The following is a 12,500-nucleotide window of genomic DNA, read 5'->3' as shown; positions in this document are numbered from 1 at the left end:
TTCCTGAAGTATATAAAAATGCACGCCCTATATTTGATTAAACAGAAAAAAAAAGCTGACAACCTTCACTTAACTGGACTAAAGAAAGGTCAAACAGTGTAATATTATAAGGACACACTCCGTTAAAGGTGTAAAAGACCAAGCCCATCTCTTAATTAGACATAAAATAATCTAAACAGTGTAATATTATAAGGACACACTCCCTACAAGATTTAAAAGATGTTCTCCCTTCACTTCATCCCTTCAATACTGAGTCACATTTTTATCATGATTTTTTCTGTAAGATTAGACGATTTTATTAACATTACGAAGCGTCTATGCAGGTCAAGAGATCAATAGTCAAAGTCTTTACTATTTGAATCCCCACATAAATTTCTGAGGGTGTTTTAAATCGCCAAATAGTAAGCAGTAGCCTCTTCAATACTGGGACACATTTCTACCTGGAGATTTATGTATGATTAGACCATTTTATTGATATTAGGGAGAGTTTATGGAGGTCAGAAGATTAATGGCCACAGTCTTCACTATTTTAATCCCCACATAAATTTCCAAAGCTGTATAGAATCATCAAATAGTAAGGGGAATGAATATGGAAAGGCGGCATGGTACTAAAGGGGTTAATTGCACAAAAAGAAAGGTAAAAGTAATATTTCAGAAGATTCACTCCCTCTACTTACTCTGGGCATTTACACCTGGACTTTTGACACACCAGTCCCACGACACAGGCCGAGGCGGAGGCACACGGCTGTCCCGGTAGCAGCCCCTTCCTTCCTGTGCTGGTGTTCTTGGTGGCGGTGTTGGTGGTGGTGGTGAAGGTGGTGGCATTGAACTGAGCCTCGCAAGTCTTCGTGGTCATCTTGTAAATGTAGTTTCTGTAAATTTGATCAGGGTGTTTAGTATCTGTAAGGGTTTCAAGTGCAGTTTTTTGTTATATTTGCTAAATGGCGCGTGAAGAATAGATGAGATAAAGGAAGGAGGGAAGAAAGATGGAATGGAAAGAAGGAATCAGATAGTAAAACACACAACTCGTTAAAAGGGGTTAGAGAGAGAGAGAGAGAGAGAGAGAGAGAGAGAGAGAGAGAGAGAGAGAGAGAGAGAGAGAGAGAGAGAGCTTCCCATTCATTAGGCTTAGAATTGATAGTTATTGATAAGTGAGCCGATTAAATGAAATAAGATAGGTTAAATTTTACACTAAGTGATCAAGTTACTGTCAGGGCGGTGTCACACTGTGCGGCGCCGCTGATGGTGATATCGCACACAAACCACTGAGGTGTCACACTATGCCGCCGTTCCCGCATGCTGCGGCAGCACCGCAGCGCCGCAACGCCTCGTCCCGCTGATTTTGAGGGGAAAACACACACAGGTGTATATGCACGTTGTCTCACCATCCGACCACGCCGCACGTCGCTCCCCAGGTAAAGGCACTACTTATGTTAACACGATGTTTGGCGTGGATTTATTCATTTGGTGCAACAATGCAAGGCAGCACTTTAGGAAAAGAGTGCAAGAGAATAAGCTTGTAAAACTGTAAAGAGATATCATGGGTTGAAACTGGTGAAATAATGTACGAGAACCTTTCATCATATTTCCTTATATTGTGATAAAACTGTTCAAACCTTCTCCTTGTTTCTCGTTCAGCATTAAACGGGTGAACTCAGAGTCAAAGACGATGTATCAGAGAGCAACAAGATACACATATGCAGGACGCACCAGGGAACAAGCCTGGCTGACGATAAAAAGACAGAGCGAAGCCATGAAGCCACGGCACGTCATTGGGGAAGGCAAAAAAGAAGCAGGTGGTGAAGCTGGAGGACACACTTGCCTTCAGTGGTTGCAGACAGAAATGTGGTGAGCAGGAACCACGCGGCTGTTGGTGAGGATGTAGAAACGCGACTTTTCTGTGACCTTGCATGGCGAGCAAACCAGTATTGTGTCATCCTACTGTGTGTTGTGGTGGTGTGGTGGGGCGCCTGGTGAGTGGCGGTCTTTCGTGGCGGATGCATGCTGGTAGTGTGGGGAGTGTGTGACGACCATGAGGCCAGTCGCCACCATCTCACTGCCTGAATGACTAGCCGTGTGATGGCACCGCTGCTCAAAGACAGACACGTGTCGCCATCCACCACAGCCTTCACTCATTCCCCTCTCGATGCATTATTCTTTTCATCACTTATATGACACTTAGGTTGACAGTGTATCAGTGTGTGTGTGTGTGTGTGTGTATATATATATATATATATATATATATATATATATATATATATATATATATATATATATATATATATATATATATATATATATATATATATATATATATATATATATATATATATATATATATATATATATATATATATATATATATATATATATATATATATATATATATATATATATATATATATAGGTAGGCTTCCTCCCTCCCCTCAGTGTTTTCTCAGTGTGCAAACACCGCGCCACGAGGATCAGATTTCATAATAATATATTCTTGGCGAACATGGTAATTTTTGGAGAGAAATTTGTTTACGGACACATCGAGCTCAGCGACCGCGAGAAGCGGGTCGCTGAGACCAGAGAGAGGTACGCCTCGCAGGAACGCGCCCGGGCCAGGCAGTTTGCCCGCACCCGGGCAGAATGGGCAGCGTGGGGCCGCGCCCAGGCCCGCAGGATTACCAAGCTTGAACGCGAGGTGCCCCGGCAATTTGGCACAAACACTCGCTGAGACCATTGCACAGATCGCCCACCACCAGGAGCTGGTCCACACCAGCCACGTTGGGCGACACCAGTACAGGCCAGAGGGACCACGGCCTACAGCCAGCCAGCCTGAAGACCAACAGAGGCAGGAGGCGCTGCACCTCGTCTTCAGAGAAAGCCTCACCCACGCCAGCAGAGAGGCCAGGCCAAGCCCTACAACAGGTGCAAGGTGAATGGGCTGGCCACCGCAGACCTCTCCAGCCAAACCTCCTTGGCCAAGCTCTTGTCAAAGCTGGCAAGGCAAAGCACTCTCGCCAGCTCTAGCCAGGGGAGAGGCTCATACCCCGCACTGAAGAGTTCTGGAGGTTTCTTGCTTCCTCCGATAACTTCCTCTCCACTAAAGCAGAACACCTCCTGTAAAGCCCGAGAAATACAAAGCTCCAGCTCGCCAACCGACGCCAGAGTCACCAGGACCGCCAGAAAGGGCATGGCATCACTATGACCACAAGCACACCAGCAGGAAGGGCCACAGCGACCTCAAGAAGGGCCATGAAGCCACCAAGGGGCTTGAAGACATCCACACAGCGCCACCGCGGCACAGCACTCTCCAGGCTCAGCATCTGTGCCGCATCCCGGATCCACTAGTCACTCCAGCCTTTGTCACGCCCGGCAGGCTCTTTCTCTCCGACGGTGCCTCCCCTACCGTCGGATTTCCCCTCCCTTTCCTTTCCCCTCCTCCTCCTACTATCCCCGGCGGGAACTCCCCACCCGTCTCTTTCTCTTCTCTTTCTCCTTCCCCTCCTTTCCCGCCGACAGGTTCTTCCCACCCGTCGGCCCCTCTATCCTTTCCCCTCCTTCTCCTACTATCCCCGGCGGGCCCTCCCCACCCGTCTCTTTCCCTTCTCCTTCCTCTGCCGGGCCCTTCCCACACACCACCAGTCTTTGGCGACTCACCAACACTAAAATCAACAAAATCAGTTGTGCTGGAGACAGTCTTCAGTCCTGCACCGCTGGCACGCCCCGCCAACACCAGTGAACCGCTGCACTGCCGGTCAGTCCCCATGAAGCCTTCTGAGCCTGTGGCCTCCCTCTCACTGCCTGACACACTGCTGCGGGAGGCCATCAACGTGCGACACTCGCTTCACACATCTGCAATGGAACCTTCATCAGCCTGCCCTGCACTCCATGCCTGCCCAACCAACGCGGTTTTTTCACCACGAGAGTCTCAATAGTGCGCTGCCCTGCCTGACCCACAGCACACACGCGGCAGGCAGCAGTCTTCACCCAAGAGACCGACCAGAAGGCGGCTCACCACTCAGGCGCCACCGCCACTCCTTTCTTCCATCATGGCGGTGGCGCGCCGCTGCCCCTCGGGGCCAAAACCAAACCTTTCTCTTCTTGACTTTCCCTCCTCCTTCACTTCTTCCCTTCCTTCCTTCCTTCCTTCCTTCCTTCCTTCCTTCCTTCCGCCTCTCCCCGGTACCTCCCCTCACACCGGGGAGCGGCACCTCTCTTCTCTTCCTTCTTTCCTATCCCTATCCCCCGCCGCAGGGAGTCACCTTGACGCGGTGGCGGGGCTTGAGGCGTGGCGGGCGGCACCTCCTTAGGTGTCCCTCTCCTCGTGAACCAAGCACTCCCGTACTCACAGCCACGCCACCTCATTGTTGTGGCGCGAGTACCAATGAACCAGTCTGTCTTCACCTCTCTTTGACTATACGCGTATTGCAATATAGTTATGAGACTCATGCTGCCCATATCCTTGTTTGGCCTTCCTCTGATGTCCAGTCCGCTCTGTTCTCATCACTCAATCGCTGCTAAGTATTGATGTAACTCTATTTTTAGCTTTACTTCCATCCAAAACTCTTCTATAAAGTCGTAAGCTGGACGTATATATTGCCTTCACACACTGCCCTCTTAGTCACTTTCCTCAAAGGCATCACGTTCCCTGCTGCCACGCCTCACTGTTCCTGGCTGCCTTGCAGTAACAGAGGCGTGCGTGGCCATCGTGACATTGTAGCCTTTGACCATAGGTAATTTGCACAGCGTCCTTCATATGCTAATTAATTATATAATGTTAATGAACAATCAAGGCAAATCCGGTCTTGTGTAAACTATTCTTCGTAGGTATATCAGTTATTGAGATATTTCCTACTTGACGAAACAGCTGGCCATGGATGCTACTGTTGAGATGTGCGTTGGTAGAACATACACTTCAAGACGAGTTGCCTCTTTCAGTACGGCCTCTGCTTTTACCGTGGTGCAAACACAACTTTTAGTTCGGACAACACCTTAGCTACGCTGGCTGCTGCGGGTACACTGCGCCGCTGGGCCGCCATGTGTGACATGATACTGGCCATGCGGCGGTGCCACACACTGCCGCACCGCATACTGTGACACCGGCCTTACAATTTCTGGGAAGAAAATAAGTATTGAAATTTCTATTGTCATTTTTACGCTTAGGGATTTGCAAGACTGAAAAAGAAGAAAAAAAAACACCAAACATATATATGAAAAAAACTGTTATCTTTGAGCCGTTTGACAGCCACTTGGTTGACTGTTCCCTAATTACCAATCACTGTGGAACACCTTCACTTCTGCTGCCACACAATCCTTGAAGCGAGACAAACAAAGAAGAACAGAAAAAAAATTACATCCTATACATGAAAGAAAGAGAGACTGGCAACTGAATGGGCCTTTTTTTGTTCTATGTTGGCCTGAGCCTGCTTTCCCCTCTTTCCCCTCAGACATAAAAAAAAAACAATCCTACACGGCAACGGAACCACACAGGAACGCTGAAGACAAAGGGAAATCACTTAATATACTCGTGTTTTCTTTTTCAGCGCTAACTTTCTTTTGGGGCGGCGATAAAGACTTCCCACATTGCCTCCGCTGCTGCTTAGTGTTGCGTGTCCAAGAAGTGAAGAAAAGAAAATCGTTCCAGTTAAGTTTGTTAGATTTAGGTTGGGTTGGGTTGGGTTAGGTTAGGTTAGGTTAGGTTAGGTAAGGATAAGTTAGTTATATAATGTTGTTTTGTGTCCAAGAAAAAAAAAAGAAAAAGACTAATAAAATAATCGTTCCAGTGAAGTTTGCTAGTTGTAGGTTAGTTTGAGTTAGGTTAGGTTAGGTAAAGTTAGGTTAGTTATACATTATTGTTTTGTGTCCAAGAAAAAGAAAATGAAATGTTTAAACGAAAAATAATCGTTCCAGTCAAGTTTGTTAGTTGTAGGTCAAATCACGTGAAGTTGGGCAGGGTTAGATCAAGTTAGGGTAGTTTAAGTTAGGTTAGGCTGGGTTAATTCAAGTTAGGTTAGATTAGGTCAAGTTAGTTTAAATCAATTACATATTGTGACTATAGATAGAGAGAAAGGATAGGAACAAGAGAGTACAGCGTTACGTGAAGTGAAGTAGGTTAGGTTGGGTTAGCTCAGGTTAGGCTAGGATAGGTTAGGTTAGGTTAAAGTTAGTATCAGTTGTATATTATTGACTAGAGAAACAGAAAAAGGATAGGAAGAAGAGAGTACAGCGTTAAGTGAGGTAAAATGGGTTAAGTTCGGTTAAGTTAAGTTCGGTTAGGTTGTCAGGTTAGGTTAGATTAGGTTAAAATTAGGTTACTTGTATATTGTTGACTAGAGAAACGGAGAAAGGATAGGAAGAAAAAGATAGAGCGTTACGTAAGGTTTGTATTCTCTTACTATTTTCTCTATTTCTTATCTTTTCTTCTCGCTGTCCAACCTCTTATTTTTCTTGCCCACTTTATCTACAAGGTGAAGTTGAAAAAGATGAAGGTGAAATGGATTAAGTTAGATTAAGTTAAGGATGGGTTAGTTCTAATATTGGCTAGAGAAACAGAGGAAGGATAGAACAAGAGAGCACAGCGTTAAATGAGGTGAAGTAGGTTAGGTTAGGTTAGGTTAAGTTAAGTTAAAGATAGGTTATTTGTACATTACGAACAAGAGAGTGCGGCGTTACGTAAAGTGGATCATGGAGGAGGTTATGTGAGCGGTGTGGAATGCGTCGTGAGTGAGGAGACAGGAGGACTAATGATGACAAAGGTTCCTTCAGGGCCTCGCCACCACCCATGGATTAGTTAGTGTTAGTGGTTACCTGCCAGGTGCACTCAGGTATTGATGAGATGGGCACACACACACACACACACACACACACACACACACACACACACACACACACACACACACACACTCTACTACAGTACTCTCTCTCTCTCTCTCTCTCTCTCTCTCTCTCTCTCTCTCTCTCTCTCTCTCTCTCTCTCTCTCTCTCTCTCTCTCTCTCTCTCTCTCTCTCTCTCTCTCTCTCTCTCTCTCTCTCTCTCTCTCTCTCTCTCTCTCTCTCTCTCTCTCTCTCTCTCTCAGCAGTAGTAGTAGTAGTAGTAGTAGTAGTAGTAGTAATAGTAGTAGTAGCTATAAAGAATATGACAATAACATCATCAACAACAACAACAGATGGTAAATACACTTAGCCATGCAAACCAATAAGAGAGAGAGAGAGAGAGAGAGAGAGAGAGAGAGAGAGAGAGAGAAAAATTAATAGATATATAAACTTTCAAAGAATAAATAAAAACTAACATTTCCACTTACTTTTTACAGCGACAGAGGCAGGAGACACACACCAGGTTGGCGCCACACACCTGACTCACGCCACAACACAGATCCAGGTAGCCAGACCTCGCTAGTGGTGGTGGTGCTGGTGGTGGTGGGAGAACAAGAACAGTGTCACATGGTTTTAGTATCATGGAAGAATATAAGTAAATAAATAAGAGCAGGAATGATATAGGTAAATGAATGAAAGAATAACATGAGTAATGAGAAGAGAACCAGGAAATAGAAGAGAAACAGAAATAATTAGAAAAGAACCAGGAATTATGGGTTTAAGCTTGAGAAATTCAGGTTTGGGAGAGAAATGAGGAAGAAATTGTTGTTTGATACAGTGGTTGATGAATGGACGAGACTCAGTGGTCATGTTGGTGCTGAGTCAAATAGAAGCTTTAATAGATCAGATAAAGTTATGGATAGAGATGATAAGTGGAATTAAGAATCTTGACTCATGCAGGGAAGGAAGGTCGAAAAGAAAGAAGGAAAGAAGTGATGAAAAAGAGAAAAAGTGTATATTGTCAAGAACTTTGCTGATGTCAAGAAAAAAAAAAGGAAGAGAAAGAAAAGGAAAAAAAGATTTGATACAGCTTCCCTCATTTTCTTAACCCTTGAGTACCGGGAGACATTTTTACTTTGAGTTTTGGGTATGATTAGACCATTTTATTGACATTAGGAAAGGTCTATGGAGGTCAGAAGATTAATGGCTACAGTCTTCACCATTTCAATCCCCACGTAAGTTTCTGAAGCTGTGTAAAATCGCCAAATAGTAAGCAGAATTAATATAAAAACGCGTCATAGTACTTTTGGGTATAATTAGACCATTTTATTGACATTAGGAAAAATAGTAAGCAGAATTTTAATAATCCCCACGTAAGTTTCTGAAGCTGTGTAAAATCGCGAAATAGTAAGCAGAATGAATATGAAAACGAACCATGGTACTTTTCGGTATAATTAGACCATTTTATTGACATTAGAAAGGGTCTATGGAGGTCAGAAGATTAATGGCTACAGTCTTCACTATTTTAATCCCCACGTAAGTTTCTGTGTAAAATCAGCAAATAGTGAGCAGAATGAATATGGAAACGCTTCATGGTACTGAAGGAGTTAGCACGTGGTGGCAGTCCCTGTATGAAACTTGCCAACCTGTTTCCACGTCTCTTCTCTCTTCTTAAATCTACGCCATTTTTCTTTAAGCTTCATACTCATTAGAAGAAAGGAAGGAGTTTATTTTTTTTATATATATATATATATATGAGAGTAAAATGGCCAAAAGCAACACATGTAATTTAACAAAAGGGCCACTAGAATAGGCCAAAGGTAGATAAGAAAGTAGGAAAGTTAGTATTTAGGAGTTGGTAAGGAGGGAAGGAAGGAAGGAAGAGAAAGTAGGAAAAAAAGAAAATTGTTTGATATGAAGAAAGTTGCAGAAAAATAGGAATGGTTATAAGAGAGTTTTTGACATGAAAGAAAGACGGAAGTTAGAGAAGGAAGATAGAAAAGAAAGGAAAAGGAAGAAAAAGAAAGCTGGTAACATTATGAAAGAAGAATTAAAGTTATTATTATGAAGAAAAGAAGGAAGATAAAACTAGGAAGAAGTGTTTGATAAGAAGGTTGCTTGTTATGAAAGAAAGAAAGAAGAGAAATAAAAAAAAGCGAAAATTTATTAAGAACGTTGCTGATGTTACGAAAGAAAGAGGGAAGGAAAAGAAGGAAGAAAGTAGGAATGGTTATGAGAAAGCTTGTGATTTTAGGAAGGAAGGAAGGAAGATATACTAGAAAGACGTGTTTGATGTCAAGAAATTTTACTGTTACGAAAGAAAGAAAGAAGAAGAGAAAGAAAAGGAAAAAGCGTATATTTTTTAAGAACGAAGGAAGAAAAAGTAGGAATGGTTATAAGGAAGCTTGTGATATTATGAAGGAAAGATGGAAGTTAGAGAAAAAAGGTAGAAAAGGAAGGAAAGAAGGAAGAAAGGGAGGAATGATCAAAGGAAAGCTTGTAACGTTATGAAGGAAGGAAGGAAGAGAAGGTAGATAAAGTATGCATTGAAAAAAAAAGTACTATTAGATCTTATCAACACAAATATTTTATAACCTATACATTCATTCATTTATCTATATTCCATCTATTTATATTTATTTTGAGATGTGGTAAGAAAAAAAACAATTTAAAATACATCGAAAGGGAACAATTTTGAAGAGATCAGTAAGCACCACTCAAGGACACAGAGAGACGTCATTTTTGCTCTCTCAATATACATAAGACAACATAAGCACGGAATAAAAGAAAGGAAAAGGGAACCACATTAATTAGTCAACTTTAATGTAGTGTGCCATAAAAAGATGCCGTTTTCTCTCGTCACCGTCACGTAACCTCGAAACTCTACGGGAAGGTAACTAATATTTCACTTCCTCCTACTCTTTATATTGTCTTCCTGTGTGTGTGTGTGTGTGTGTGTGTGTGTGTGTGTGTGTGTGGCATTATGACAGTGAAATATAGAGAAAAGTAAGCATTCATATAGGGAGAAAGATATATATGAAATAGATTTAGTTATGATATTTCACTAATGCCTGCCTCTCTCTCTCTCTCTCTCTCTCTCTCTCTCTCTCTCTCTCTCTCTCTCTCTCTCTCTCTCTCTCTCTCTTACATGTTCTATCCTCTCTTTCCGGTGTCAGTGTTGTTGTGTTTCCTTGAGCACCTGCAAAAAAAAAATAAAGAGGAAATTATTATTATTGTTATTATTGTTATTATTATTATTATTATTATTATTATTATTATTATTATTATTATTATTATTATATTTGTTGTTATTGTTGTTGTTGTTGTTGGTGGTGGTGGTGGTGGTTTTGTATGTAGTAGTAGTAGTAGTAGTAGTGGTAGTAATAGCAGTAGTAAGAACAGTAGTAATAGTGTGGTAGTTGTCGTAAAACAGGGGTAGCATGGAGACACCTGAATCCATTATGAAAGTGTATTTACGGTAGCACAATACACAACAAGTGTAAACCGAGCGAAACGAGAGGCAGGAGGCGTAGCGTGTCGTCACAGGCGGCGGCGAGCGAGGACTGAGGGGAAGCACGTGACGTCAGACAGAAAGGGAGTATGGGAAAAACAAAGGACATGCTAACATAATAATAGTAATCGTAATCTCAGTATGTAGTAGTAGTAGTAGTAGTAGTAGTAGTAGTAGTAGTAGCACTAGTATTAGTAGTAGTGGTAGTAGTAGTAGCAGTAGTAAGAATAGTAGTAATATCAGTTGTCGTAATCTCAGTATGTATGTAGTAATACTAGTAGCAGTAGTAGCAGTAGTAGTGGTAGTAGTAGTAGTAGTTGTAGTAGTTGTAGTAGTAGTAAAGAAAGAAAAAATTAAATGACTATCTAATAGTTAAAATCTCTCTCTCTCTCTCTCTCTCTCTCTCTCTCTCTCTCTCTCTCTCTCTCTCTCTCTCTCTCTCTCTCTCTCTCTCTCTCTCTCTCTCTCTCTCTCTCTCTCTCTCTAAACAGCGCAGTAAGTCACACACACACACACACACACACACACACACACACACACACACACACACACACACACCTGGAACCTTATCTTCATTAAATATTGAGAATAGATTAATTTGAAAGGTCGATGGGAGGAAGAGGAGGAGGAGGAGGACGAGGAGGAGGAGGAGGAGGAGGAGGAGGAGGAGGAGGAGGAGGAGGAGGAGGAGGTTTATGTAAAAGTTCAAGGCCGATGATAGAGAATCTTCATTTGGATTTCATTGATGTCTATTGATAGAAGAGAAAGAGAGAGAGAGAGAGAGAGAGAGAGAGAGAGAGAGAGAGAGAGAGAGAGAGAGAGAGAGAGAGAATGTAAAAGGAAAGGGAGAGAAAAAGAGAGAAGGAATGAGGGAAAGAGGAAAGAAAGAAAAGGAGAAAAGATTAAGAAGAAGGGCATCAAAAAGGAAGAGAGAGAGAGAGAGAGAGAGAGAGAGAGAGAGATGTGGAAAAGAAGAAAACAAGGAAAAGGAAGAGAAAAGTAACGGGAGAGAATGTGTGACGCCGCGAGACACATGACCAATCGCCTTTTCAATTATTCATTTTGACTTTTTCTCCTCTTCTCTTTCTCCCTCACACTGCTTTCGTTCCTCCTCCTCCTCCTCCTCCTCCTCCTCCTCCTCCTCCTCCTCCTCCTCCTCCGCTCTTCTCCATTTTATCCGTCTTTTCCTTCCTTCCTTTTTTTATTTCCTTCCATTCTAACCATTTCTCCTTCTCCTTCCTCCTTCTCCTCCTTCCTTCTTTCATCCCTCCCCCCCCTCTCTCTCTCTCTCTCTCTCTCTCTCTCTCTCTCTCTCTCTCTCTCTCTCTCTCTCTCTCTCTCTCTCTCTCGCGAGCTCTATTTTCAATCGATATCTTCTGAAAAAAAACTGTACATTTTCTCCCGTCGTCGTTTTCTTTCACTCGATAAAGGATAACAGAGTAGTGGTCGCTGTAGTTTGCCTTTCCAGAGTAACGAGGTGAGCACAGATTGACTACTGGACTGGGCTGGCGTTTTGCTCTCCCAACCACCGCTGTTTTCAAAAGCCACAGAAGTGATGAGCCTAGTTGTCAAAAGTGTCTCACCGGTTAATGTTTTTTTTTTTTTTGTTTATTCTATGCAGGAGGGAAACCAACCAAGGGCAACATAATATTAAAAAAAAGGGCCCAATTGAAGTGCTGGTTCCCTTAGAGTAGTAGAGAATTAGCCAAAATTAAGGAACAAATGTCTCGACACCTCTCTTAAAAGCAGTCAGGTGGTAGGAAGACGGAAATACAGAAGCAGGGAAGGAGTTCCAGAGTTTACCAGAGAAAGGTATGAATGATTGAGAGTACTAGTTAACTCTTGCATTAGGGAGTTGGACAGAATAGGAATGAGAGGAAGAAGAAAGCCTTGTGCAGCGAGACCGCGGGAGGAGGGGAGGCATGCAGTTAGCAAGATCAGTAGAACAGTTAGCATGAAAATAGCGATAAAAGATAGAAAAAGATGCAACATTTCGGCGGTGAGAAAGAGGCTGAAGACGAAAAGCTTTTGATTCCACCCTATCTAATAAAACTGCTTGAGTGGAACCCCCCAAACATACTACAGGGCGGATAAGGTTCCTGTACAGAGTTAGCAGTTGTAGGGGCGAGAATGCAAAAATGATGTAGAAATCTTGCTTCTGCATTTCCTGAAGTCATTAAGGAGG

General features: G+C 42.8%; 1 protein-coding gene across 3 annotated transcripts in view; it reads right to left on the bottom strand.

Moving 5' to 3' along the window:
• The window catches only part of LOC123512877, an 18,793-nt gene that overhangs the window by 3,242 nt on the left and 3,051 nt on the right, over positions 1–12,500 (bottom strand). For 2 of the 3 annotated variants that reach the window (XM_045269537.1, XM_045269540.1), the window contains exons 2-4: positions 9,953–10,003; positions 7,293–7,398; positions 678–872 (exon numbers count right to left, since the gene is read on the bottom strand). In XM_045269537.1, the coding sequence (XP_045125472.1) occupies positions 678–872; positions 7,293–7,398; positions 9,953–10,003 (352 nt within the window). The remainder of the gene's footprint in view (positions 1–677; positions 873–7,292; positions 7,399–9,952; positions 10,004–12,500) is intronic. The other variant, XM_045269538.1, reaches the window with a different exon arrangement.

This window comes from Portunus trituberculatus, chromosome 34 (assembly GCF_017591435.1).
Source record: "Portunus trituberculatus isolate SZX2019 chromosome 34, ASM1759143v1, whole genome shotgun sequence".
In the NCBI taxonomy this organism is placed as follows: Eukaryota; Metazoa; Arthropoda; class Malacostraca; order Decapoda; family Portunidae; genus Portunus; species Portunus trituberculatus.
This window is presented reverse-complemented; position numbering and strand designations above follow the sequence as displayed.